At 39.2% G+C, this 26,959-nt stretch overlaps 1 protein-coding gene across 2 annotated transcripts in view; it reads left to right on the top strand.

Moving 5' to 3' along the window:
* Positions 1-26,717, top strand: part of LOC309601663 (sorting nexin-2-like) — a gene marked incomplete at its 5' end in the record, with an annotated part of 45,774 nt that extends 19,057 nt beyond the window's left edge. Inside the window, 13 exons of one of the 2 annotated variants that reach the window (XM_082334826.1) lie at positions 3,872-4,052; positions 5,285-5,351; positions 5,563-5,606; positions 5,701-5,842; positions 8,902-8,980; positions 12,582-12,657; positions 13,960-14,073; positions 14,303-14,396; positions 19,809-20,014; positions 22,085-22,228; positions 25,554-25,634; positions 25,746-25,817; positions 26,634-26,717. In XM_082334826.1, the coding sequence (XP_082190952.1) occupies positions 3,872-4,052; positions 5,285-5,351; positions 5,563-5,606; positions 5,701-5,842; positions 8,902-8,980; positions 12,582-12,657; positions 13,960-14,073; positions 14,303-14,396; positions 19,809-20,014; positions 22,085-22,228; positions 25,554-25,634; positions 25,746-25,817; positions 26,634-26,684 (1,351 nt within the window). In that variant the 3' untranslated portion in view covers positions 26,685-26,717. The remainder of the gene's footprint in view (positions 1-3,871; positions 4,053-5,284; positions 5,352-5,562; positions 5,607-5,700; positions 5,843-8,901; positions 8,981-12,581; positions 12,658-13,959; positions 14,074-14,302; positions 14,397-19,808; positions 20,015-22,084; positions 22,229-25,553; positions 25,635-25,745; positions 25,818-26,633) is intronic. The other variant, XM_082334827.1, reaches the window with a different exon arrangement.
* Positions 26,718-26,959: the final 242 nt, after the last annotated feature.

The following is a 26,959-nucleotide window of genomic DNA, read 5'->3' on the forward strand; positions in this document are numbered from 1 at the left end:
ATCCTATCTCCATCTCCCAGCTCAGGGGCCTGAATACCCTGAGGATAACCAGTTATTAGCTATTAAAGACTGAGGCAAAGAAGGCATTAAGTACCTCAGCCTTCTCCTCATCCTTTGTGGCAATGTTTCCCTTTGCATCCAACAAAGGATGGAGATTCTCCTTGGCCCTCTTTGGTTCATATATGCAGGGAGAAGACACAAAAGGCCAAAGCTCACCTAGAGCTGAAACTGGCCAGTTTTGTATCAGATAACAAGAAGGGCTTTTTTAAGTACATTAATAGCAAGAGGAGGTCTAAAGAAAACATTGGTCCGATACTTGTTGAAGATGGTCACCTGACAAATAGGGATGAAGAAAAAGCGGAAGCATTCAATGTTTTTTGCTTCAGTCTTTAATATCAGTGATAGACCTTGGGCTGCTGTCACATCCCACCTGGGGAGGAGGTGGGAGGAGTGACTAAGATTTGCAAATCCTCTCGGTGTGGATTAAGGTGGGCCAACACTCAAGTTCTGTACTCAAACACCAGCTTTAATAGAAAGCTTCTATAGAGACAAATAGTGAGTACAAATATTTGATACCCGCCAACCCTCTCACGGTTATATCCACCCCAGCTGTGTGGCTTTATGGAAAGTCAAGGTAGGCCATGCAGTACTTGACTACAGTTTAACAACTTTAACAACTTAATCACCTTAGGAAAAGTGAAAGAGAGAGAGAGAAGGAAAAGAGAATCACCAGTCCTGGATCCAGCGTTGGTCCTGCCAACAAGGGTATTTGGTGAGGAAAGAAGGAGAAGAGTGAGGAGAAGTGAAGGTTCTTATAGAGGGGTTGATTCTGCGCAGCGTGCTCGGTGATGATAATTCCACAAATCACGCACACACAAGCACGCACAAGCATGAGCACCGTCATACAAACTACAGCACATTTATCAGGCTACATGATTAGTATAAACCTGCCTAAATTTACACTTATTGGTTAGTGATTAACATTTCATACACTATTGGTTTACTGTATTTAAATTAGCCTCGCTTGCTATGTAAATTAGCACGCATGCTCCTTTCAGGTGGGGGGGGGGGGCAAGTCTTTTTGGTCCTGATTTGAGTCGGTGGTCGTGATCTCCCCTCGCCACATTTACCTTTCACCTACTTTCTGCAGTTTTATCTTCTCTGGCCACCGTCCAGTCTTTGGTGCCAAGATGTTCACTTTTATCGGCTTGTTAGCTCTTCTTCAAGGTTAGAGCTGTTAGTTTTCCACAGTTTGTTATCTTTTAGCTCCCTCCCAAATTCCTTTCCCAAGGCACAAGTGGTTAGTAGTTTTGCTAATTGAAAAATTACATCAGCGACCAGTCAAACCAAGAGAAATAATACCAGGACTGTCCCCCAGGCAGTAGGTGTGGGGAGGGGGGAATAAGACGCTTCACAGACCGCGGGGAACTGGGCCGAGGCAAGGCCGCCCTGTCTCCACAGGGCTCCCTCCCTCACCCTCGCTCCAGGGTACTGTCCGGTCCTGGGTCCTAGCGACTGTCGCTCTGCATTGTGGTTTTAGCACCCAGGCTGTTTGAGACATCTTGTTGTTTTACACTAGCAGTTCTCTACAGCTTCCCAGTCCCCTGAGTCAGAGGACCATGACTGTGGGAACAGTGACTTTCCATTTGTGAACACTGATATTGTAAGGAAGGGACCAGCTGTATCAGCTGGATGTTCACAAGTCCATGAAGCCTGATGGGATTCATCCCAGAGTACTGAAGGAGCTAGCAGATGTTATGGCAGGACCCCTCTTGATCATCTACCAAAGGTCTTGGGAGTCTGGGGAGGTCCCTGCTGACTGGAAGCTAGCCAACGTTATTCCAATTTACAAGAAGGGTGTGAGGGAAGACCCAGGGAACTACAGACCTGTTAGTCTAACCTCAGTTCCTGGGAAAATTATGGAGAAGATCATACTGGGTACTACTGAAAGACATTTAAAGGACAATGCAATCCTCAGGCACAGTCAACATGGGTTCACAAAGGGAAAATCCTGTTTAGCTAATTTGATATCCTTCTATGATAAGGTCGCCCACCTAGTGGATGAAGGGAAGGTGATGGATGTAGTTTTTCTGGACTTTAGTAAGGCTTTTGATACTGTCCCTCACAGCATCCTTCTGGACAAGTTGTCCAACTGTGGGATGAGCGAGTTCACAGTGCGCTGGGTGAAGAACTGGCTGAAGGGTAGGTCTCAAAGGGTTGTAGTGAATGGGGCTACATCTGGCTGGTGACCGGTCACCAGCTGTGTTCCTCAGGGTTCAATTCTAGGGCCAGTTCTGTTCAATATATTGATCAATGATCTGGATGCAGGAGTTGAATGCACCCTTAGCAAGTTTGCTGATGGTACCAAACTGGGAGGTGCTGTTGACTCTCTTGAGGGACTGGAGGCCTTGCAGAGGGATCTAGATAGATTGGAACATTGGGCAATCAATAATGGCATGAAATTTAACAAGACAAAATGCCGGATTCTGCACCTAGGATGGAGTAACACTGGGCACAAGTATAGATTGGGAGAGGAGTGGCTGGAGAGCAGCCCTGCAGAAAGGGATCTGGGGGTGCTGGTTGACAGCAGGCTCAATAGGAGTCAGCAGTGTGCCCTGGCAGCCAAGAGGGCACACTGCATTCTGGGGTGCATCAAACACAGTATAACCAGCCAGTCAAGAGAGGTGATGATCCCTCTGTATTCAGCGTTGGTGCAGCCTCACCTTGAGTATTCTGTGCAGTTCTGGTCCCCAGAATTTAAGAAGGATGTGAAGGTCCTTGAATGCGTCCAGAGGAGGGTAACAAAGCTGGTGAAAGGGCTGGAAGGCACGTCCTATGAGGAGCGGCTAAGGACTTTGGGCTTGTCTAGTTTGGAGAAAAGGAGGCTGAGGGGCGACCTCATTGCTCTCTACAGCTTCCTGAGGAGGGGAAGTGGAGCGGGAGGTGCTGATCTCTTCTCCCTGGTATCCAGTGACAGGACGCGTGGGAATGGTTCAAAGCTGCGCCAGGGGAGGTTTAGACTGGACATTTGGAAGCATTTCTTTACCAAGATGGTGGTCAAACACTGGAACAGACTTCTTCGAGAGGTGGTTGATGCCCCAAGCCTGTCAGTGTTTAAGAGGCATTTGGACAATGCCCTTAATAACATGCTTTAACTTGGTCATCCCTGAAGTGGTCAGGCAGTTGGACTAGATGATCGTTGTAGGTCCCTTCCAACTGAAATAGTCTATTCTAAATGTATGGTTTGCTGGTGGTCAAAATCAATTAGTAGAGGAAAGAAAGCATGAAGGGTTTGCAGAGCAGAGATATACATCCTCTTTAAATATAGATGAACTATATACAGTCTGAAGAAAGTAAAAATAAGTAGTTAGTCTTACTGGTCAGAATGCCTCATTTACTAATATTTGTTTTTTATGAGTTGTGGGCTTTTGGTAGGGGGTGTATGTATATAACTTCTCTTGGTATGCTCAGTTATCATCCTGTATGACTTAATCAGCTGTTGTTCAGAGTGCAAAAACTACATTTGGCATAGGCGCTGAAAAAGAGCAGTCTGTGGTGGAAAAAAAAAGTCATTAGTTTTCATGATGTATAGAAATGAATGATTTAGCAGCTTTGTGACTACTTTAAAAGACTTTACCTGGCGGCATAAAAAAAAAAAATTGCATACTTAATTTTACTTTAAGCTGTTATTCACTAGAAACTCGGATGTCACCTCTAGTTTTACTGACATATTTAGAGAAATTATCTGAGAGACAAATGGATGTTATTTATAGATGTTCTTATTAAACTTATGTATTATCACTTTTTAATGTGCATGCTTGGTATCTTTTGTGGTGCACATCTATATTGTACAAAAACTTTTTTTGTGAACTCAAAATCTTTATCTAGAAGCCACAGAAGAAGTTTCATTGGACAGTCCAGAAAGGGATTCAGTACTTTCAGCAGAACCTACTCCTTCCATCACTTCTGTAACACCTACTACATCAGTAGCTCCCAGAATGGAATCGAAAAGTGTAACAGCCCCTGTGATTTTTGATAGATCCGGAAAAGAGGTACTGAGAAAATTTTTAAGTTATATTTTTACAACTATGGAAATGTCTTGTTGGGGGGGTGTGGTGTGGTGTAGTGCGTGTTTGTTATTTTTGGTTTTGTGTTTTTTTTTTTTTAATGCAGTTCCTAAATTACTCACAGGATCATTCTTTGGTAAAAGGAAGTATGCAAGAGAACAATTGTTCTGTTTATTTTGTGTTTAATATGTATTTGACTCAATATCATGAGTATTCATTGCTTAGGTGATGAGAGATCTGTAGCGTGAGGAGTAACATGCTCCATTCCTACAGGACAGGTATTGTAAAAGGGTGTGAAGGGAGCAATTGTTGAGCTAGATGGAGGAGAAATGTTTAAGATGTGTATTAATTCATACTAGCATGTTACAGGTTTTAACTTGGATTTCTGAAGGTGGTGTTAATGAGGAAATGGAGGAAACAGTTGTTAGCACTATTCTGTATACTAACAAACAGCTGAGGCTGGTCATAGTTTTACCATTTAATTTGCTATTTACATTTGGCATTCCATTCAAAGTCTGTGCATTGGCAAATACCATTCATTCTAGAATACGCTCCTAGAAAATGTCACTGGTGAATGAGGTTTGGCAAACAAGACTTGCCTGGAACTCGATGATGGCTGCTTCCCCAGATGTCCTAAGCTGACATTTCATTCTGATTTTCTTCCTCTTCAACCTTGGCACACTGTCTGTTCTGCCATGGTGTTTCTTAACTACTTCTGTTCTATCAAACTTATGTATATTGCATGAAAGATTAGGAAATTCTGTGATCACAGAATTTCAAGTATCTGAAAATTCTATAGTTGTTGCTTTCCCTATCCCCAACTCTTCAACTACAGATACCATTAATAATGAGGAATATATCTGTCTTTTGATTAGAAGCTTATAGAAACATTGCAAGTGAGAGCATTTTTTAACCTCTGTGCCTGCTGGAATTGGAGGAGATAAAATGAGTATTTCCCCAAGATAAATGTTTACTAAAACTCTGAGGCCAACAAGTCTGAAGAAGAGGTTGCCACACTAAAAAAAAAATTCAGGAAGGCTCAAAATTAAAAACCAAGATGTGAAATTATGTCCACTTAAAATTGGATGGTGGGTCTAGAAGAGCTTTTTAGTCATTGAGACATACTGACTCTTCCTTCCCCTATATCCTTATCTTTGTACCCATACATAGTATGAATGCATATTAACTTGTTAAATATGGCATACGTTCTTTTCTAGATTGAAGAGGAAGCAAATGGAGATTTGCTTGATATAGAAATCAATGTATCAGACCCAGAGAAAGTTGGTAAGTTACTTGAACCTAATAAGTCATATGTTAGGCTGTCTTACCTCTTAGAGACTATTCTGAGATTTTAGTGTAATTCCTTATTCAGTTATCTTTTGATAGTTTTTAGTATGTAAATAAAAAGCTATTTAATGTGTATTTTGGAAAACAAAAAGTGTGTGGAGGGATTAAAGTAACTTGCCTTAGGATAAGTATTTTAATTTTCTTACAGGGGATGGCATGAATGCTTATATGGCATACAGAGTAACAACAAAGGTAACTAGTGCAACAAATACATTTACAAATAACTATATCACAGCTGAGGACATGTATCAGTAAGTCATAGCTAAAATGACTTTTTTTTTTTTAGACATCCCTTTCCATGTTTCACAAAAATGAATTCTCTGTTAAAAGAAGATTCAGTGATTTCCTTGGCTTGCACAGCAAATTAGCAACGAAGTACATGCATATTGGTTACATTGTGCCTCCTGCTCCAGAAAAAAGTATTGTAGGTAAGTCTACTTTCTGTAAGGTTGAATGTATGCATGTGATTTCAGTACTATAATATAAATTAAATATTTTAATACCAGTTCTGCTTGTAAAATAAATATACATGGAACTTGGTAAAATGGTGGGACTTACTGTTATGTAAGCAAGCTTTGGGTGTGACTTAAGGTCCTAGTGTAGAGACTTTCTTTGGCTACGGATAAGTTGGGAAAACTCACGGACCCTGTAGGACCTTTCTCCAAAGAGCACAAAGCTCCCACTTTAAACTTGAACTGCCTACCCTTCAGTGCTTGGGTGGTATTTAGTCCCATCTAAAAGCGTATAGTCCACATGCTTATAATTTTGGAGAGAAGAAGGAAAAATATAGTTTTCTAGGCTGAGGCATCTTAAAGCAGAGAAGTGGCAAAACAGCTGGAAGTAGATGACATGCATTTATACTACACACGTTTATTTTATTTTACTTTTTAAGTCTGAAGTCTTAATATGTAATGTCCTACTGTCATGGTTTAACCCTGGTAGGCAGCTAAGCATCACACAGCTGCTTGCTCGCTCCCCCTGCCGAGAGAATCAGAAGGGTAAGAGTGAGAAAACTTGTGGGTTGAGATGATAAAGACAATTTAATAAGAAAAAAAGAAAGGGGGGGGAACCCACAAAAAAACAACACATAAATAAAATCAAAACCAAGATAAACAAGTGATGCAAAAAAACCAAACGGCTCACCACCGACTGACCAGTGTCCAGCCAGTCCCTGAGCAATGGCAGCCCTGGCAACACACACTCCACCCCTGCCCCAGTTTTTATTGCTGAGCGTGATGTCATATGGTATGGAATATCCCTTTGGTCAGTTGGGGTCAGCTGTCCCAGCTGTGTTCCCTCCCAACTTGTTGTGTACTCCCAGCCTACTCGCTGGCAGGGCAGTGTGAGAAACAGAGAAGTCCTTGATGCTGAGTTAAGCACTGCTCAGCAATAACGAAAACATCAGTGTGTTATCAAGGCTGTTTCCAGCGCAAATCCAAAACATAGCACCATACTAGCTACTATGAAGAAAATTAACTCCATCCCAGCCAGACCCAGTACAATCTCCGCCCCTTATTCCATACCGTTTACATCATGCTCAGGTCTCACGCTATCCAATCCATCATTAACTACCACCACCCTTCCCATCCTTTGATATATACACAGATATCGTTCCCTTAGTCTATGGGCCATCCCTGTAAAATGTCCATAAAATGCCGATAAAAATTTCCGTTGAGTTCATTTACTCCATGACTTTGGGGTCCATCTGTTATGGTGGTCACTCAGGACAGGAGGGATGGTGTGTTGTGTTGGATTGTTGTCTAACAAATCCAGCTCAGGTTGCGTCACTGCTGCACTTGCCTGGTTCCTCACGAGATTCATTCTTCATTGGTTTGGGTGACTCCTGCTGTAATACCTTTGACATATGGCAGCCACAGCAGTGGTGACATACAGCATCATAAAACACTGGCATCATACAGCAAGCCCACAATGGAGGGATCTTCCGAGAGTCCAGGCAGAGTAGATAGCTGTTTAATCTTCTCCGTACTCAAGGTAGCTATACCAAAAGCCCACCTTGAAGTACCCTCTCCTGAGGTAGTCTATGCCAAGGATGCATCTGCCTTCCTGGCCAATCACAATAGGATGCTTTTGTCACTCATTCACAGGCTTACCTCAGCCTCCAACACAGACAGCTGTTTGGATCCCCCTGTCACTCCAGAAATACAGATGGGTTGTGTCCCTTTGTAACCTGATGGCATTACGGTACACTGTGCACTGGTGTCAACCGCAGACTTGTACTCCTTTGGGTCTGGTGTACCAGGCCATTGAACCCACACAGTCCAGTAAACCCGATTGTTGCTTTCCTCCACCTGGCCGGAGGCAGGGCCCATTTATTCCTGTTCAGAGGAATTCATTACTTGATTTTTGTAACTGCAAACCAGAAGTCCCTTCATCAGGGTCAGAAGTAAGATCAGCCCTTCTACTCTGCCCAATAGAAACTGATTTGGGTATTGGGAAAAAAAGAAGACAAACACTTAAGGAAAACACTTTTCTTCTCCCTTTGCCAGGCTCAACTTCAGTCCAGACACCTCTCATCCCTCCTTCATAGTCTCTACTCCCCTTGTTATCGGTGCATCTTACACTCAGTCCCTTCACAGTGAGGCCACAGGTGGTGCAGGAGGTTGGGGTCAGGACACAGCAGTTTCTTTCTGCCACTCCTTGTTCCTTACTCTTATCTTCCGCTGCTCTTTCCTTTTACTTGTTTCCTCTGCCCCGGCATGGGTTCCTCCACAGTCTGCAGTCCCTTCAGGGGTGTACCTCCTCCGGCGTGGCGTTCCCCTACTGCTCTGGCCTTGTTTCTTTTTTCTCTTGATATTTACCACCCTTTCTTAAATATGTTTTCATAGAGGCACCACAAACTTCTCTGTCTCAGCTTTGGCCTGTGGTGGGTCCATTGTTAAGTCGGCTGGAACCAGCTGTGACCAGCATAGGGTAGCCTCTGACCTCCTCCCACAGAGATCACCCCTGCAGGGACTTCCCCCCCCCAAACCTTGCCATTTATATCCAATATATTAATTAAAAAGAAAAAAACCCTAAAATCAACCCAAAACAAAAAAATCCCCCACACTTTCTTTAGAAATTAGAAAATACTAGAATAAAAGTATTACTTATGAGTATACCAAACAATAGAGTTATAAACTAAGATTTAATTTCTTCTTCTGCTTTATTAGAGTAACTGTTTTCTTCTGAACACAAGTGACCAGTAAGACTGTGACCTTTATTTAGATTGTCTTCATAAATGCAAATTCAACTAGTTTTTTAATAACTTTGATCACAATAGATGTATTACAGGAAATTGCACATTTCATGGATCTGTTTCCTACAAAAGTGCGCAGCATGCGGTGTTTGTGTTCTTTGTATTCTTCTGTGGCGCTTTTCATTGTAATTTGGCTTAAACTTAGCTGAGCTTAATCTTCTAATCATATCAGTTACGTTAATGATTTCTTTATGATAATGTAAAATCAATATGATGCCATTTTCTTCAAAGGCATGACCAAGGTTAAAGTAGGCAAGGAGGATTCTTCATCTGCTGAATTTGTAGAAAAAAGAAGAGCATCATTAGAAAGGTAATGTATGTATCTAACTAAAACTTGTTTAGCATCAAAATGAATTTTAATATACTACATGGGCTCTGTAACTGGGATCTGGACCATCTGTACTTAGGTGGATTCTGGAGTCTGTATACAGCTGCCCAATTTTTGTGTAGAAATGGAATAATTCCTGTTAATAATAGGAAATTTAGACTTATTCATAGGGAGAATTATAGTTACCTCTTTTCAAACAGGTCACTTCTCAAAATTGAGGTTGCAGAGATCCAGTAAGCAAAACTTTCTTCATCAGCTTACTTACACATTGTGATTTTAAGGCATTAAATCACTTCAGTGCAACTATTTCATATAAAATTGACTGTTGGGCAGGTGGAAGGATGAAAGAAACCTTTAGTCAGTTGAAACTATAACGGCCTTCTGATGACTTATAATGCATTAGTGTGACTAGCTGTATTTTGATGTAAGACATAGCAGATCTCTGTCACCCAGCACTGGCATACAACTAGTATTGTTCAAATACCTTTGCTATGGAAGGGGTTCACAGGAGAAGAGTCAGAGATCACTTTGATCTAGTAGTTAGTTTATTGAGTTCTAATCAGTAAATTTAGGTATGTAAAATATTTAATAAGTACAGATGGATTGGTGGTCAATACTCTACTACACTTAAAGTTAGTATGGGATACAAAGGTCATTGTGTAAACTTACTATATGTATCTAAATGTTACATGCATGCAAAAAATGTCACTTACCAACCCATCGATGCCTGGTGTCAGGTAAGGGATCTCTCAGTCTTGAGGGGTAACTTCGAGAGGCATCCTTACTCAAGGGGAGATTGCCGCACAGCCAGCTGCTATGGAGGGAGAGCTCAATGGACCCTGATGGATGCAGATATTTATAGTGTTAAGTGGTTGGCTTGTAGTCAGGTTTTCTGCTGTATTCATGCAATTTCTGCTGCTTATCAGCCCAGTCTCCAGCCAAACCATTTTTGTGGTTTTGGTGCTGGGTTCTTGCTGATAGCCTTGCACAATAGGATTAACCTTGGTTAGGCCTATTTGTTGAGCATCTGCCTGGACCAAAGTTCAGTTAGTTCAAACAGGACGAGTGCACCCATCACAAAGGGTACTGTCACTGATGTGCTGCATCATCCCTTCCTGTTGACATGGCTGGTAAAGCCTTTCAAAAGCAACTAGTAAAACTTCTATAACTTATGGTCACATACAGCTGAGTCAAGTATACAGACTTAATTTTGGTATGATTTTATAATATGCCCGTTGCTGTGATGTGATTCTATGTGATTATTACATCATATGAAAACAATACACCATTTAGCAGTTGCAGTTAAACTAGAAAATTAATAGAAATCAAAGGGTTTTGATTGTATATCAAAGACCATATCTAACATAATATATGAAGCTCTTGAGCTTTTGGAGTTCCAGAAACAATCTTAATTGGAAAAATATCTCTTCAGAATCTTGTTGCTACCATCCTTCCATTTCTTAACTAATAGAAGAACATCTGAACTGATATTGACCTTCAAAATACTGATAGGTTGTCCTGTCTTACAGCTGTCCATCACTAAAGATTGGTATACAGCTTAATGTTTGCTACTTAAAATTGCACCCTGAAGTTACTGATGTAGTTCTGTCACTTGGAGCAGAACTCTGAAACACATCCTGGCTATACAACAAGCCTGTTGCTGAAAGAGTGGTGTTATGAAGACTTGGAATAACAGCTGGGATTGGAGTAATTAGACTTAGACAACTGAACAACCACTTCCAGACAACTTTAGGTCTCTGTCTGTGATAGAGATGACTGGTTTCCTCCTTGGTTGGTCACTTGAACAACAGAACTCAGATTAGGAAAAGTTTAATTCACATATTTGTGTGCGTGCTTTAAGTGTTGCTTTTTCATTTATTTGTTAAAGGAGTTAAACTAGTATACCACTTTCAGTGGATGTTAAGCACTCTTCCCATACTGGGGAAGGGACTCCTCAGTACTTTTGACAGTGTTGGGAAGGCTTCACGGTATATTCCGTTTCTTTTTTCAGAAAGACCGTGAAAGTCTTATCTGGCAACGAGCAACTTTTTCATCATGTTCCTAAGCCAATTTTAGCTAGCTTTTCCATTCAGAACCAAAAAGTCACCTACCTACTGAGGTGTTCAAAAGGTGTTTAGAGGCAACGGTTATGTTGCTGTTTCCTGAAGCCGAGGAAAACATTAATGTGCCCCAGAAAGACCAAAGAAATCTGTTCTAGGTTGCTCTTTCTAGATTGCCCAGAGCTATAGGGAAAGTGGACAGGAAAGCAATGTGCCTTTTTTATTGAGTTCACTGAAGTTTATGCCTTAGAATAGTGAACTTAAGTACTACAAGTCTGACAGGTGCCTTCAAGCATACCTCTAGTTGTATCCAGTGAAGATGTTTGTTATCTCCCTTGGAGTAAGTGCTATTCTCTAGCAGCAAAGTTCTAAAGAAAAAGCTCTTTGCCGCGTCAACTTTAACTTGTACTTGCTATTGACTGTTAGAACAAGCAAGGAAAAGTTGAGCAATATCTAATGTATGAAATAGTTTCACTGCAACTCTTAGCTTATTTAGGAAGAAAAATAAGGATCTGGTGGCTATATCTAATGGAGGATGGAGAAAACACATTGTGTTTACAATATCAATGTATTCAAACTTTCAGTTAAGTCCCAGTCTATATAACTCTCTAGGACAGTTTCCAAGCAATTTGTGACTGTAATGGGGCAGTTCTGGTACTTTACAGCTGAGGCTTGAGCTAAACTAAAGCTTTGCAAAAAGTACAAATACTGTTAATGGTGTTCTGTTAGTACATCTTAATTGGCAATATTGCATACTTTCTCATGCTCCCATGATCTTTTGAGGTATTAAGTTTCTGTAAAGCATTCTTGTAAATATCAGACACTTTCCGTTAATGCATAATATTAAAATCAGTTATGACAAACTTGCAGCAGTTTTTAGTGAATGAGCACTGTAGAAATTTCCCTCTTCAACTCATATTTGTACAATCAATAGTTTTTTAGATCCAAACAGAAATGCAAAAAATTGCAAAAGGAAGGTGTTGCACTAATTTAACTTCTGGGTGGATGAGTCCTGTAGAACTAATATAGGTTGAAGGCTGTCTAGCTAGCAAATAAACAGTTCATATCCAGAACAAGATCAGCTCACTTCTCCAAGACTTCCTTTAATTCTAAAACAAGCCAGCCAGAATTAGCTGTAACAAAAAGCCTGTTCACTGCACTGTATGAGAATGTGTTTAAACAAGCCCATCTATTTTCTGGCTTAAATTGGTTGTTGTTAGAGCAGGAAGCCTTCACTGAGGTGTTAAAAATATCAAGTATATTATTTTAATTCTGTGCAACATAGATTTATGGCAAATTATGATACCTTAAGAAGTTTGATGTAAACAAACTAGGTTAGAAACCACTGCCAGCAACTTGTCTTTAGAGGTGACTTTACAAGTGTTCAAATCCCATTAGATAATGAAAAGCAGTTACATGTTGCCTGCATTGTACCCATTCTTTAGCTAAAGGACACTTTCCAATGCTGTCAGGCACATGAAATCTGTTTTGTTTTCTAATATTTTAACTTTTATAAATCATAGGTATCTACAAAGAACAGTAAAACACCCTACCTTGTTGCAGGATCCAGATTTAAGGCAGTTCTTGGAAAGTTCTGAGGTATTTACATTCTTTTAAGTTCCTTATTTGTTTCCAGATATGGTAATGTACAAAGTAATGTACTCTTTGTATTGAGACATAATCTCCTAAATTCATATAAAATCAAATTGGATTGTACCTATCATGGGACAGAGTGACAAAAGGCTACTTAGGTAATCATGTACAAAGTCTATTGCCTCTACCTCTGATAAATCTTAGGTTGGTAGTGACCAAAAGCTATCTGCTGTTCAATGACTTCTGCCAAGTGAGTTGGTCTGTCTGGTTCTGAGTGAAGCTCATCATACACAGAGTGAAAATCCATAATCAGTACTACTGAGGGTTAATTAAGATCATGAATTAAACTGGCTTGGAAACAGTTCTTGCCTTTAGGAGTCAACCTTGAGGTTTATTGGCATGATAATGTGAACAGACATGCAGTGCTGCTGGCTATACTAGATGTTTTGTGGATAGAGGACTTCAGTCACCAATGCTATCAATCTGGCACCTTTTACAAAATGAAATATATTGCAGAACATATTTTCTGTTATTTCTCAAAAAATATAAGTCTATAAATGTGCATAGTGGATTTGCTGTAATAGTGGATTGTCTTTTGGCCAATGTCAATATCTTAGCTATGCTAATAAGTCACAGAGGTCGCGATACTGACAAAAGCATCATTGATAGATAACTTAAAGTGTCAATGCTGCTGACACAAAGTATCAGATAAGAAGGGTAAATGGCCTGACATCGGGGCCACTTTGTACAGCATATTTAGACTAACGTTAACAAAGAATAATATCAGTTTAAAGTTTGTTAACTTACTTCTGAGGATTTCTAAGTACCTCAAAAATGCACAGTTCTCACAATACTCATGAGGTAGGTTTTGAAACCTGGCCTATATTTAAAAGCAAAAAGACATCAACTTTATATGATCTGTACACAGTGTGAATCTTGCATTATAATGAAGTGTTTTACAGAATTTCTGTATCTTATTGTAAATCTAAGCTTTTCTGTTTCTGTAGTGGCAGTTTGTTCTCTGTAGTATATAGGTGGCTAGTTAGGACCTTTGGCTAATTCATAGCTTCTGACAAGTAGGTTGTTTGTTCTATTTAAATGTAAAGGTGTAGAAGAAAAGTAAATACTCTGTATTGTTAAGTTTTCCTCTGAGAATGTAAAAATAGTAAAACTGAGAAATTAGATTCCACTATATTGTAACACATAGGAGTAAAGAAAATAGTCTATCCTTTTCTTTCCCCCTTGTACCCAGTTAAACCTCCAGCCTTTTAACCAGTCTGTTTGCCCTTATTTGTCATTCATTTCCAGCTGCCGAGAGCGGTTAACACCCAGGCTCTGAGTGGAGCAGGAATATTGAGGATGGTAAACAAGGCTGCTGATGCTGTCAACAAAATGACAATCAAGATGAATGAATCAGATGCAGTAAGAGCTGATTTTTTTTTACTTGTATAATGAGTCAAATTAATGAGGCTCAACAACTGCATTGTAAAGCTGTAGAAGTAGAAAATGAGATAGTAATTTGCTTATTGGCTTGGATTCTTAGCTGTATCAGTTGACCATCCTAGAAATAAATGGATAATTTGTTTCTTTAAAACAAGAAATGCTGTTGGTAATCTAAATTATAATGCTAGACTCTTTCCTCTTTTGTCAGTGGTTTGAAGAAAAACAGCAGCAATTTGAGAATCTGGATCAGCAACTTAGGAAACTTCATGCCAGTGTTGAAGCATTAGTGTGCCACAGAAAAGGTAACTTTACTTTTATGTGACTGCATGAGCTTAAGTGCTTAGAGCTTTAGAAAATGTTAATGAAACAGGAACTTAGTATGTATGTCAGAGCTCTTAACTAACAAATAGTTAGTTTTACAGTAAATTTTAATGCAAAAGTCTTCTAACTCTACCTTTTAGTTTAAACTGCTCTAGCATTTCTGGTATATCTGTTTTTAATCTTAATTTTATCCAGAATATATATCATTCCTTCTGTTGAACTTGAAAGTTACTATATTGATTAGCATGATTTTTTTTTCTTGCAGAGATTTAATACTATAACTAGCAAGTGATATGCTACAGTAGACATCTATAAATTTATCTAGATTTCATGGTGTCACCCGACACCAAGGGGACAGACAGGTTCTTTTTGGGATCCTTGGCAGAATGATGACGGCACTAAGTCGTAGTTACAATTAAATCTTTATTTTTCTTAACAGGATTTTATGATTAGTATAGCATAGAATTTATAATCAGAATAGCACAAGATTTCTATAAGCAGAATCAGTGTAGTACAATTTTATAAGTAGCATAGTACAGAATTTTATAGCACCACTTAGCTTATGGTTTCTAATCACCTGGACCCTCTGCAGATCAGGTCAAATCTTAATACTTGGTTTGCTGTATCAACATAACAATCATAATCTAGACTCGAAAAACATATAAAAGAATATGAGTCACTCAGTCCTCGGAGGAAGCAGACGACGGTGGAGGTGTCCCTGGCCACCGGGAGGTCACGGGTCTCACTGTCCAGCAGCAGTTCCAGTCCAAGTTCCCACCTAGGACTTGTAACTGCTTGATTTTATAGACAGTGCTCTGTGTCCTGTTACGCTTCCCTGTTCTGTGATGGGGTCATCAACCTGGTTGGCCGGGTGCCTGGAACCTTCAAGGCCAGTAAAGAAGGGAGTAGTCGGCCTGGCACCCAGGAATCCTGAGGCCTACAGGGAGGGGAAGAAGAAGAAATCTGTTTGATTTGTCTACTTGGTTCACAGGACCTTCAGGGCCTGATAATGAGGGAAAAGGGGACTAATACATGACCAGCTTGGTCACAGAGAATGGCTGTTTGCCTTATAAAATGGCATTAGTTATGTTAACCATATTACCAGGGGTCAGGAACAGGGGGTACCGGTCACACCCCACCCCCTGACACCATCACAAACAGGGAAGGACGCCAGTGGTGGTGGTACCATTAACTCTTGCTCACGGCCTACAGCTTAGTAATGGAGTCATAAGGAGGACTCCACGACAATAATGGGCTGCTTGTTGTCCGAAGGCTGTTCATCCAAGGAGGGAGGAGAGTATAAAACATTGATTTTTAGTAACTGATATGCATAAAGATTTAAAGCAAGATGTAACACAAAATAACGTAATTCCAACAGCCATAATAAGAGCTAATATTACCAAAATGTGACAGGCCCATGCTCTGAAGTCAGGTAACCAAGACCACAGCCAAAACCAGGCAGTTGACAGACCTTCTGACAAGGGTTGCTCGAGTTATTTGGTGGAAGGTACGAACTTGTCTTTGAATGATGTTTATATGATATTTGATTTGTTTAGATTTGTTAGCATAAAAAAAAGTGGTGTTTGACAGTACACATACACCTCCTCGTGACGCTAGAAGATAATCTATGGCCCAACAGTTTTGAATAGCTAATTGCGAAAGTGAACTAATTTCCGATTGCAAATTCTTTAAAGCATCTACAGTAGCACTTTGGACAATTTCAAGCATAGCAGAAATATTTACAATAGCTTTTTCCAATTCAATAATACCTAAACTTGGAAACAATGCACACATAAATAGATGGAATCTCGTTGTTCTTTTTACCAGGGGATCGATCACAAAATGCTTATGGCATACAGGGTAATGGTTGTGTAAAAAGGTAGTAGTTCAATTTTTGGTTTGAAATGCATAGGGAGAAAGATGTGCTATGGTACAAGTACTTCCCATTGTGGTGAAAGACTTTTATATGCATTTGTGCTACAGAGCCAGAACCATCTGGATGCTAGAATGGTAGGCCACCAATTTGATTTTGTAAGATTTCTAGGGAAATATTCCTCACACCATTGATAAGTCTCTTTTTCACTGTCAGGATGATCAAATTTGAGTAGGAAAGTGTGGCTCATTTGAATAGTGTGAAAAGGATTGGCATATATACAGCCGGTCATGTTATGCCAGTTACAGGTGGTCCAACTGTTGTTAGTACTTAATCAACCATTACTATGTAGAATGTAAAATGTAGAATTAGGACCAGTGAAATTATAGTATCTTTGGCAAAATGTACCATTAATATTCCATGTGAGATTCCAGAGTGGCGAAATATTTAAAACAGCAGTGTTTGTAATCACTGATTTGTTTTTACAGATCCATGTGGTTCTTAAATTGGATTCATTACAAACTCTGGTTCAATTACAGCATATCAGCTGAAACTGGGTTTGTGTCTGGTTGTAGAGCAGAGTATAGTCACAATGGTTTGTTTGTCCCACTCACATTGAATTTGTATGTTCAGGCATTGTAATACACCGTGGGGTTTTATCATACAAATGTGCCTTAAAAGGTTGGGTTTGATAAGCTGGAGGGTTGGGAAGTGAGTATGCCAATTTAGATTGGTACCAAGACATTTCAGGAACAGGTTCAGCTAACCACCTGGAATTAGTATCTGAAGATTGAGGATGGTGTAAACAATACCAGCAGTTTGATTCATTACCCTCTGAGAGATGAAGTTTGTGAACTGAATGACACGATTGTTGTTCCAGTCATGAAATAAGGAGGAACAGGGTACAAATAAGGATAAATACAATACAATGGGTGCTATGATCATCATTTTCCTGCAGTTGGAATTTCCACGAAGGTAAAGTGATGATTCCTTGGGTGCATTCCAGGTTTATTCAGGCCGAAGAATCCATCCAAGTATAGTTCATTACCTGAAGCGATAAGAAATTATCTGGTCTTGGAAATTATCCAAGCCTCAGTGATAGTTAGAGGGAGTCCTCATTTAGAAATGTTTTTCCATATGCCCTTTTCTCAGGGAGTTAGTAAAGTGGCAGATATTTTAACCATTGAAAGGTAGTTAATAAGAACAGTGTCACCCTGAGAAAACTGACAGGCTGACAGTGGGGGTTTTAAAGGTTTTGTTGGTTGGAGAGCAAAAAAATGAGCACATTCCACCGGGCATCTGGTGGGTGTCTGTCTGTTATTTAAGCGTTGGACAGCTTCAGGTAGGGCTTTACCCCATTTTCCTGTATATAAATTTTGCCCTAGAGTTCATTTTAGTAGACCATTCCGTCTCTCGACCATGCCATTACTTTGGGGTCTGTAGGGCAGGTGGAACACCCAGGCAACTCCGTTACGTTCACACCAATTTTTTAAATGAGAGCCATTGTCAGACTGCGCAGCAGAAGGCATGGGAGTGTCAGCAAACCATCCATTAAGTCCTGCCACATTGGTAAGACCATCAGCTTTCCTGCAAGGAAAAACTTTCCCTAAGCCTGATATTATTTCAACTCCAGTAAGGATATAATGCCACCCCTCGGGTGTTCAAGGGAGAGGTCCAACATAATCAATTTGCCAAGTGGACCAGGGAGACTTATTTCCTACCCCCTATCCATTTGGTCCTGAAAAAGGTAACCTCCTGACTGGGGCCCTGGCATTGTTTCTTCATCAATTGTTTCAAAAGCCCATTTAGTGTTGCCCTGTATCCAACTTTTGCCTCATAGAATATCCATGCACAATATATTTAGGTTTCCTAGTAGCATTTAGTATTCGGGGGGGGTGGGGGTGGGGGTGCAAAAGGGAAGTTCCAGTTTTACCTTAACAATTGAATAAGGAATCACTACTCCATTTACTCCATTTACTAATATTTTCTGATGTTTCAGAGGGATGGCTCCAGGACATGATTCTGCTTCAATCATGGATAATTGTGCTCCAGTATCTATGAGAAAATCAGTTTTTAATCATTTACTATGGCCTCTGCCAGTCCAAGTCCCTGGTCTAGTTTCCCCAATACTGCTTTCTGATAGGAGACAAATCAGGATATTTTTGTGGTTTGAAGGGGTTTCCCTGTATGGGAGGAGCACTAGGCAAAGGTGTAGATAACTTTTCCTCCTTTTCTCTTTCTTTCGCTAGCAATTTTAGTTTTTGAGAGAAGAAATGTCCATAAGCTTAATATTTTAATCACCTATGTAGCTGTTTTGTCAGGACTGCTTTCCATTTGATCATTTTTTTTAACATAAATTAAATAAATCAAAGTTTGATTTGTAGTACACAAAAGACCATAAATGTACTTTCTGACACAGATGCATTATGTTTAAGTATGGGGTCACCTTTCAACTCTGCCCTTTTAAAAGTACATGAATATGTCTTAAGTTGCTTTCTCATACCTCTACCAGGAATTATTCTCTGTAGAGGCAGATGTCTCTGAGATCAGATGTCCTCAAGGTTAAAGAGTATTTTAAGAAGTAATGAAAATGGGAATGTATCTGATTACTGCTGATTTGACACCTGCTCTTAGATTTCAAGAAATGCTTTTTTTAAAGAGTGGTATTTAAATTGTGATAGTTTTAAATATCTGAAGACTTTTCTTCTACAAATATTTCTGGTGTTCTGATGATTCTGCAAAAGCAGCACAGTTATAAACAAACCTGTGCTTTCAATCCTTAACTAAGCTGGATTACAGTGAGATTTTGTTCAAAGGTCCTTCATAGGAGTTAACATTGTACATAATGACTTAACATGAGGTTTGATAAGACAGTTGCCTAAGTGTTTGTTAATGAATAAGCTCAAAACTTCAGCTTCATAGATGCCAGCCACAAAGTCGCATGCCTTTATTTTTTTTTAAGGCATGTCAAAACATGACAATATATTACAGTATACAGAGTCTTGTTAAAGATACTTTAGTCAATAGAACAGTATAATGGAAGCAAATTCCACTCTGGTGTTGATGTTCTCATTGAATAATTCTCTTCCTCTTATTCCTCCCCCCCCCCCAACTGCATGGAAAAACTTCACTACAGACCAGTTAAGATTGTCTTGAATTTGCTGTATAGGTGACTTGACTTTTGTTTTGTGAGCTTGGACTCTTTCTGAACTAAGCAGTTGGATAATACCGAAGTGACAGTTTCTTCCATGTATTTTGCAAGACACAATAGACGTCACATAACAGGCTCAGCAAATCATTTACTGATGTTGGAGAGTTTTGGGTGCACTATGTTCTCCTAAATGTGGTTTCATTGTGATCTCCTTGTGTATTTTATCATGAGCTTTGGGAAATATAGTTTATATTTTTCAGTTGGTAAAGTTAGGGTTACTGTAGGGCAGAGGTCTGCTTAGTTGATCTATCTTGAAGAATAATATAAAAAATTAACTTCATTGTACTCGATGTCACTCCTGTATTTCAGAGCTTTCAGCCAACACAGCTGCCTTTGCTAAAAGTGCTGCCATGTTAGGTAATTCTGAGGACCATACTGCTCTATCTAGAGCTTTGTCTCAACTTGCAGAGGTTGAGGAGAAGATAGATCAGTTGCATCAAGAACAAGCTTTTTCTGATTTTTATGTGTTCTCAGAACTGCTTGGTGACTACATTCGTCTTATTGCTGCAGTAAAAGTAAGTACTGCTAGGAAAAATGCTTAATTTTTGTGCTTAGGGTCACACTTTGCAGTTTGTATATTTAAGGTAAATGGCCAGGTTGGATGGGGCTTTGAGCAACCTGATCTATGGAAGGTATCCCTGCCCATGGCAGGGGGGTTGGAACTAGATGATCTTTAAAGGTCCCTTCCAACCCAAACCGTTCTATGATTCTATGAATGTTTGTATGCATTTGCACACTTCATTACGCAGTTAAGACTTGCTGAGTTTTTACCTGAAATTCCAATCAAGTAAAATGAATGAATCCATGATCAATTATTCCCATGATAAAAAATTGTTGTGACAAAAAATGGGCATGGATGAATAGGATCCAGACAAAATTTAAATGGTGAACATCTTCTAATTAGAGCAATATTAATTGTGCAGAGTATTTAGGGACACCATGCTAGTTAGTATGCTGTACATGTTTCTTTCAGGTAACTGATTTTTACAGTATGCTCATAAAATGTTTTCAAGAACATAATTTGGCCATATTAGATAACCAATAATTTCAGTAAATAGGCAACAAATATCACTTGTGGATCTACATCTCATTAAAGAAAGTATTCAGTTTTGGTGTACGGAACGATTAGGTTTTGACATGGGGAGGGGTTGTATTGGGTTTATGTGGCAAGGTTTTGGTAGTGGGGGGGCTGCAGGGGTGGCCTCTGTGAGAAGAGGCAAACACAGCTGGTTCCAGACAGCTCCCCAATGGACCCACTGCTGGTCAAAGCTGAGCCAATCAGCAAAGCTGGTGGTGCCTCTGTGAAAACATATTTAAGAAAGGGCAAATTACTGCTCAGCAGAGTATGTGTGTGAGGGGGGAAGTATAAGAAACAACTTTGCAGACACCAAGGTCAGAGAAGAAGGAGGGGGAGGAGGTGCTCCAGGTGCTGGAATAGGTATTTCCTTGCAGGTCCCTGCAGGACCACACCCGAGCAAGTGGATATGCCCTGAAGGAAGCTGCAGTCCTGGAGAGCCTACACAGGAACAGGCTCCTGACAGGAACTGTGGCCTGTGGAGAGGAGCCCATGCAGGAGCAGTTCTTGAAGGACTGCAGCCTGGGGGAAGGACTCATGCTGGAGCAGGGGAAAAGTGTAAGGAGGAAGGAGCAGCAGAGAGGAACTGTAACTGACTGCACACGCCCCCCCCCCCCATCCCTCCTGTGCTGCTCAGGCAGAGGGGAGGTAGAGGAGTTGGGAATGAAGGAGTGAAGTTGAGCCTGGGAAGAAGGGGTGGGTGGAGGGAAGGTGTTTTAGGTTTTGTCTTTGTTTTTCACCATCCTACTCTGGTTTTAATTGTCAATAAAATAATCTTCCCCAAGTTGAGTCAGTTTTGCCTGTGATGGTAATTGGTAAGTGATCTCCCTGTCTTTATCCTGACCCATGAGCTCTTTTTCATCTTATTTTCTCCCCCTGTTCTGTTGAGGAGGGGGAATGAGAGAGCAGCTGTGGGTGGAGGTCTGGCAGCCAGACAAGGGTCAACCCATCACAGGAGTGTCTAAGAATTTTATCCAGAAATATCTTTGAACTTGTCAGGCTGTTGGGAATATATTTTTATATTTTTTTATATATACATATACACATAATATATTTAGTTATAGTCTATATGTTATTCTATATATTATATAGAATACATAATATATTTAAAAATGTATACTTTAACTCTACTACCTCCATCCATTGCTAACAAAAATGTACTGCCAGTTATGCGTATAGTCAATGGAAAAGTTTGCTAGAATCTGTATTTAGAGAAGCATTTGTGTAATATAGCACTTCGCAGTGGTCACTTTGGTAGTATTGTGATGGGACAAGGAACACAAAATGATTTGGAGCACCAAGGTGTCTGCTCTAAAGAGGCTTCTTGAATGCCCTCTGTTATTTTTAGATGGTATTTAGCTGTGCAAGCATGCTGTCAAATGAAATCCAAGACACAGTGAAGTTTCTTTTGAGTGCACTTGTTCCAGTTTTATCCAGAAATATCTTTTCCTAATGGGAATTTAGATAGCTTTAACAATTGCAATTGCTTAATGAACGCCCATACTTACAGGGTGTGTTTGATCATCGAATGAAATGCTGGCAGAAATGGCAAGATGCTCAGGTGACTTTACAAAAAAAATGTGAAGCTGAAGCAAAGCTCCAACTTGCCAACAGACCTGATAAACTGCAGCAAGCTAAAGATGATATAAAAGAGGTAATGTTGTAAAGTATTTATATTATTCTGGAGGCCAGACTTTTTGTACTGATTCATTCAGTCCCCATTAATGCACTATTTTATACAATTTTTGTTTATAAATCACGTATTTGCTATTTTCCATATTTACTGAAATTGTTAAAAGGAATTTATTTAAAATATGAGATGTGCACAATTGTTACCCATTCTGAGATATGTAAGGCAGTCAAATATTGTCTCTGGGAGATGGGAGGAGGGGAACATGAACAAGTTTAAAATGCTTTTAACTGTTGCAGATGACTTAGGTAGTCAGAAGAACATCTCTTGGCTTCTAAAGCTAAAATCTAGCTAAAAAGACTAATGGAGAACTGTTCTCATGTTTTGCTTAATGATCCAGCATATCTACTTTTTTTTCTTTTACTATATACATATATTATAATTTCAGTAAAAATCTAACATGTTGAAGTTTTATAAATTATACACTTTTTCTAACATGCTTCACTAAGGAAATTGAAGAGGTAGGACAGATTAATTATTTAACATTAATGCATTCTAGTTATGCGCCACTATTTTCTCATGAAATAATGGAGAACATCATTGCAGATTTCAAGCTCTTATGCACTTTATTTTGTTTGGCTGCCTCATTGGTCACTACCCCAAGCTGCTTTGTTTTTTCTGCACTTCAATATATTTTATGTACAGCGTTGAAGCTGCTCATTAACATGGCTTTCTTTTTTTCTTTAAAAAGGCCCTTGTTGACTGGGAAAAAAAGCGTCACTCTTTTGTGACCACATTCTTGCTGGTTGGTTCTCTTGATGTCATCCATCCACCATGCAACAAGTGAGCTGGAACTCATTGGCAAAACTAATTCCTGAGTGTCTGGAGTAGTAGGTGTTGTGGTTTAACCCCAGCTGGCAACTAAGCACCACGCAGCTGCTCGCTCACTCCCCCCACCCCAGTGGGATGGGGGAGAGAATTGGAAGGGTGAAAGTCAGAAAACTCGTGGGTTGAGATAAGAACAGTTTAATAATTGAAGTAAAACGAAATAGAATAGTAGTAGTAATAATAATGATAATATAATAATATACAAAGCAAGCGATACACGATGCAATTGCTTACCACCTGCCAACCGATGCCCAGCCTGTTCCTGAGCAGCGATCGCTGCCCCCCGGCCAACTCCCCCCAGTTTATATACTGAGCATGATGTCATATGGTATGGAATAGCCCTTTGGCCAGTCTGGGTCAGCTGTCCTGGCTGTGCCCCCTCCCAGCTTCTTGTGCACCTGGCAGAGCATGGGAAGCTAAAAAGTCCTTGACTTAGTGTAAGCACTACTTAGCAACAACTAAAACATCAGTGTGTTATCAACATTATTCTCATACTAAATCCAGAACACAGCACTATACCAGCTACTGGGAAGAAAAAAAATCAACTCTATCCCAGCTGAAACCAGGACAGTAGGAAATACTCAATGACCCTTTCTCATTCTTAATATAAAAATAATTAATGATGTTGTTCCTGAAGGTTTTCTTTTTCCTACTTTATCATGTGTTTAGAGAAGGTTGTTAGTAAACCCAGAATTTGAATATGCTGGCAGAAAATTATTGCTTCCACTGAAATATATTCAGAGTGGCTGAATTCTTTAATAGTAGTCCTTTTGACAGAGATATTGAAAAGTGGAAGCCTGTGCAACTTGAGCTTTATCTGTGACTCAGTTCCTTTGTGCAGATAAAAGGTAAAATAGTAGTCCTCAAAACACTATATTAAACAAGGGGAAGATTTTTCCTTGTCAGAAACTGTAAGATGGCAAATGTATCCAGTGATAATTCTTACAAACCCTGGTGTTTGGATATGATGAAACTTGGATGTGGGTTCCATAGGCCTATAGAGGCTTTCTCTGAAGTCTCAGGCACCTCTAAGCTTCTGTAATAGGAAGGCACAGGTTATTTCAAAGCAGTCTTCATCTCTCTCTTCCTGGACTGAATTTTATATTGTTTTAGTTATTAGCTAACTCTAGGTTGTGCACATATTAGTGTTTCCCTGAAGCACGTCCTGTTATGACATTGCATAGCTCCATAAGTGTACATCTGAAAAGACAATAAGGGAACTTTGAATAAATACAGACTAAAACCATAAATATCTCAAGATATTTTTTTGAATAGATGTTCATTACATATCACAACAGTAAGATGACACTGTACCACAAAGTGCTCTTGTGATTAAATAGCACTACTAGATTGCTAGCAGGAATATACTATATTGGTGTATGTTACTTCCTGGCTGTTTTTTTCTGAGGAAGATAACTGTTACCAGATCTATTAGCTCCCATAATTTAGTTAGTATGTTGAGATTAACAGATAGATACAGTTGCATTTTTAGAATGTCTGTTAGCATGCATATGTCTGAAGTGTCAGGGTGATACCTTTTTTCATAATATACTTACACAGATGGTTTAAATTTAGCAATATAATAGTTGCATAAAAGCAGGTCCAAAGGAAAGTCTAGTAATGATAAGGTAGTATAGCTGGTGATGCTTTCTTAATTGTGTAGCTGGATGTCTTTTGACATAAAATAAGGGTAAACATGACCAAGTGTTTTGTAGTATTGATGTTAATGCCTTGTTCCCAGTATGGCAAAACCCTACAAGCAGCTTCACTTCCTCTGAATTTTCCTTCTTTGCTCTTACCTGCAATTTTTTTTTCTTTTTATTCCTGCTGTTTCTTAAAACAGTCCCCACTGAGCAAGAGAGCTTGTGCTTTGGCTTGCCTAAATAACATACATTCTGACCAATAAACACATCTTCGTTAGCTTGTCATCTGCAGCAGAAATATGACAAAGAAAGATAAACATTTACTTGACCATAGGCAGAGATGAAGATTTAATAATTTCTTCTGTGAATAGGAAAGTACAGGCAACTATTTTTTGAGACTTTTTCACATTTGATTGAACAGGTAAGAATACTTAAAGATTTAGGTTCTTTTTATAGCAGTGTTTGTAAAGGGAATAGCTAATAAAGCTTTAGAGATCCTTTGTCTTTGCTAAAGAATCTTTAAATTTTATTTTACTAAATATTCATTAATAAAAATATTAAAATATTTTTATATTTGGTATACAGATAACATTACCTTAGAGATATCATTGTTTTAACTGATCTGATGACATCCTTCTCTATAAATTGTTGTTTTGAAATTACTGTACTGAGGCTTTCCCTTAAGTATGTCAAAAAACAAATAGGTGCTTTTCAACTCTTGAATGACTATCACTAATATACTAAAAAAAAGTTCAGATACCGATAGACTGAAGAGAGAACGCAGTCTTATCTCTCTCTGCATGTTTTTCCTTTGCCAGTGGGAGACAAAAGTTCAGCAAGGGGAAAAAGATTTTGAACAGATCTCCAAAACCATTCATGAGGAAGTGCAAAGATTTGAGGCACGTATAATTTTGTCCAAATAAATGACAGTTTTGCTTTAGATAATATTGATGTTCCAAGCAAACTTGGTTAAGAGGTTAATCTGCCATAATTATTTACTTTATTAACAGAGGGAACGAGTGAAAGACTTTAAAACTGTTATTATCAAGTACTTAGAATCGTTAGTGCAAACACAACAGCAGGTAAGAAATTTTAAAATTTTTGTACAAGTTAATACTTAATATGTTCCATATTAGGTTAGTTTAAAAGGCAGGCTTTAAGTATAGCAGTTCCTAAAACATAGAGAACTAACTCTAGTCTGTAATATATTGCAGGAGAACATAGTGATTGCTGTTTCCCAGCTATTACTGTTCTCACTTGCATAGCCCTAATTCAGGGGAGCAAGAGAGAAGCTTCATCAGGGAGGTGGGGGGAAGTGGAGGGTCTTGTGTATTCAAGTAATACTTGTAGATTGGAGTAAAATGCATTAAATATGTGCTTAGGCTTACTGAAGAGACTTGAATACTCAAATGCTTATCTGCTTTAAAAAAAATGTACTGAATATTGTACAGCAATAAAACAGCTTTCAGTGACTCAGAAGTAGGCCTGGTTCCCAAATGAGTGTCTGGAATCTTTCCTTTTTTCAATCTGGGAATATAACCCTCCAGCTTTGTTTAATAAAAATAAAATAAAATAATTAAAAACCAAACCAAAATACCTTTAGAGGTAAGAATGGCAAACTTACCGCGCAAACAAATTCTCTATAACTATATTCTGTGGTAATGTGCTCAGTGTGTAAGAATAACTCTGTTTGCATGAACAGATTTGTGTATTTATTACTTGTGTTTTTCTTGCATCATGTAATAATGTGAATGGACAATGGATAATGTGAATGGAAGCATCTGTGTTCTTTCTTTGTCCAGTGGAGACAAATTCAGTACAAGAGGAGGAAGGTGTATGTGTGTTCTTTTCCAACATTCAGTACTTAAAGTAAGGTGTTTTTTTTCCTTCTCTGCAAGCTAATAAAATACTGGGAGGCATTCCTACCTGAAGCCAAATCTATCGCCTAAAAGAAGACTGTTCCAAATAACAAGAGACTCTGGATGTTTGTCCTGGAAAAAAAATTAAATTCCACACTGAAATCACTTCAAAATCATCCAAATAAACCACTATATATTTTATTAATTAACACGCAGTGGTTTTATATACCACAACATTTTATTAACAAACTGCATGTCATGACCCTCTTTGAAGTGGACTGTGGCATGATGTTCTGCAATACATTGCTGAATTGAACACTATTGTGTCTTAATACTTGCACCAAAATGTGCACTGTAAGGCCAGA

Source organism: Platalea leucorodia, assembly GCF_965183815.1.
Source record: "Platalea leucorodia genome assembly, chromosome: W".
Lineage (NCBI taxonomy): Eukaryota > Metazoa > Chordata > Aves > Pelecaniformes > Threskiornithidae > Platalea > Platalea leucorodia.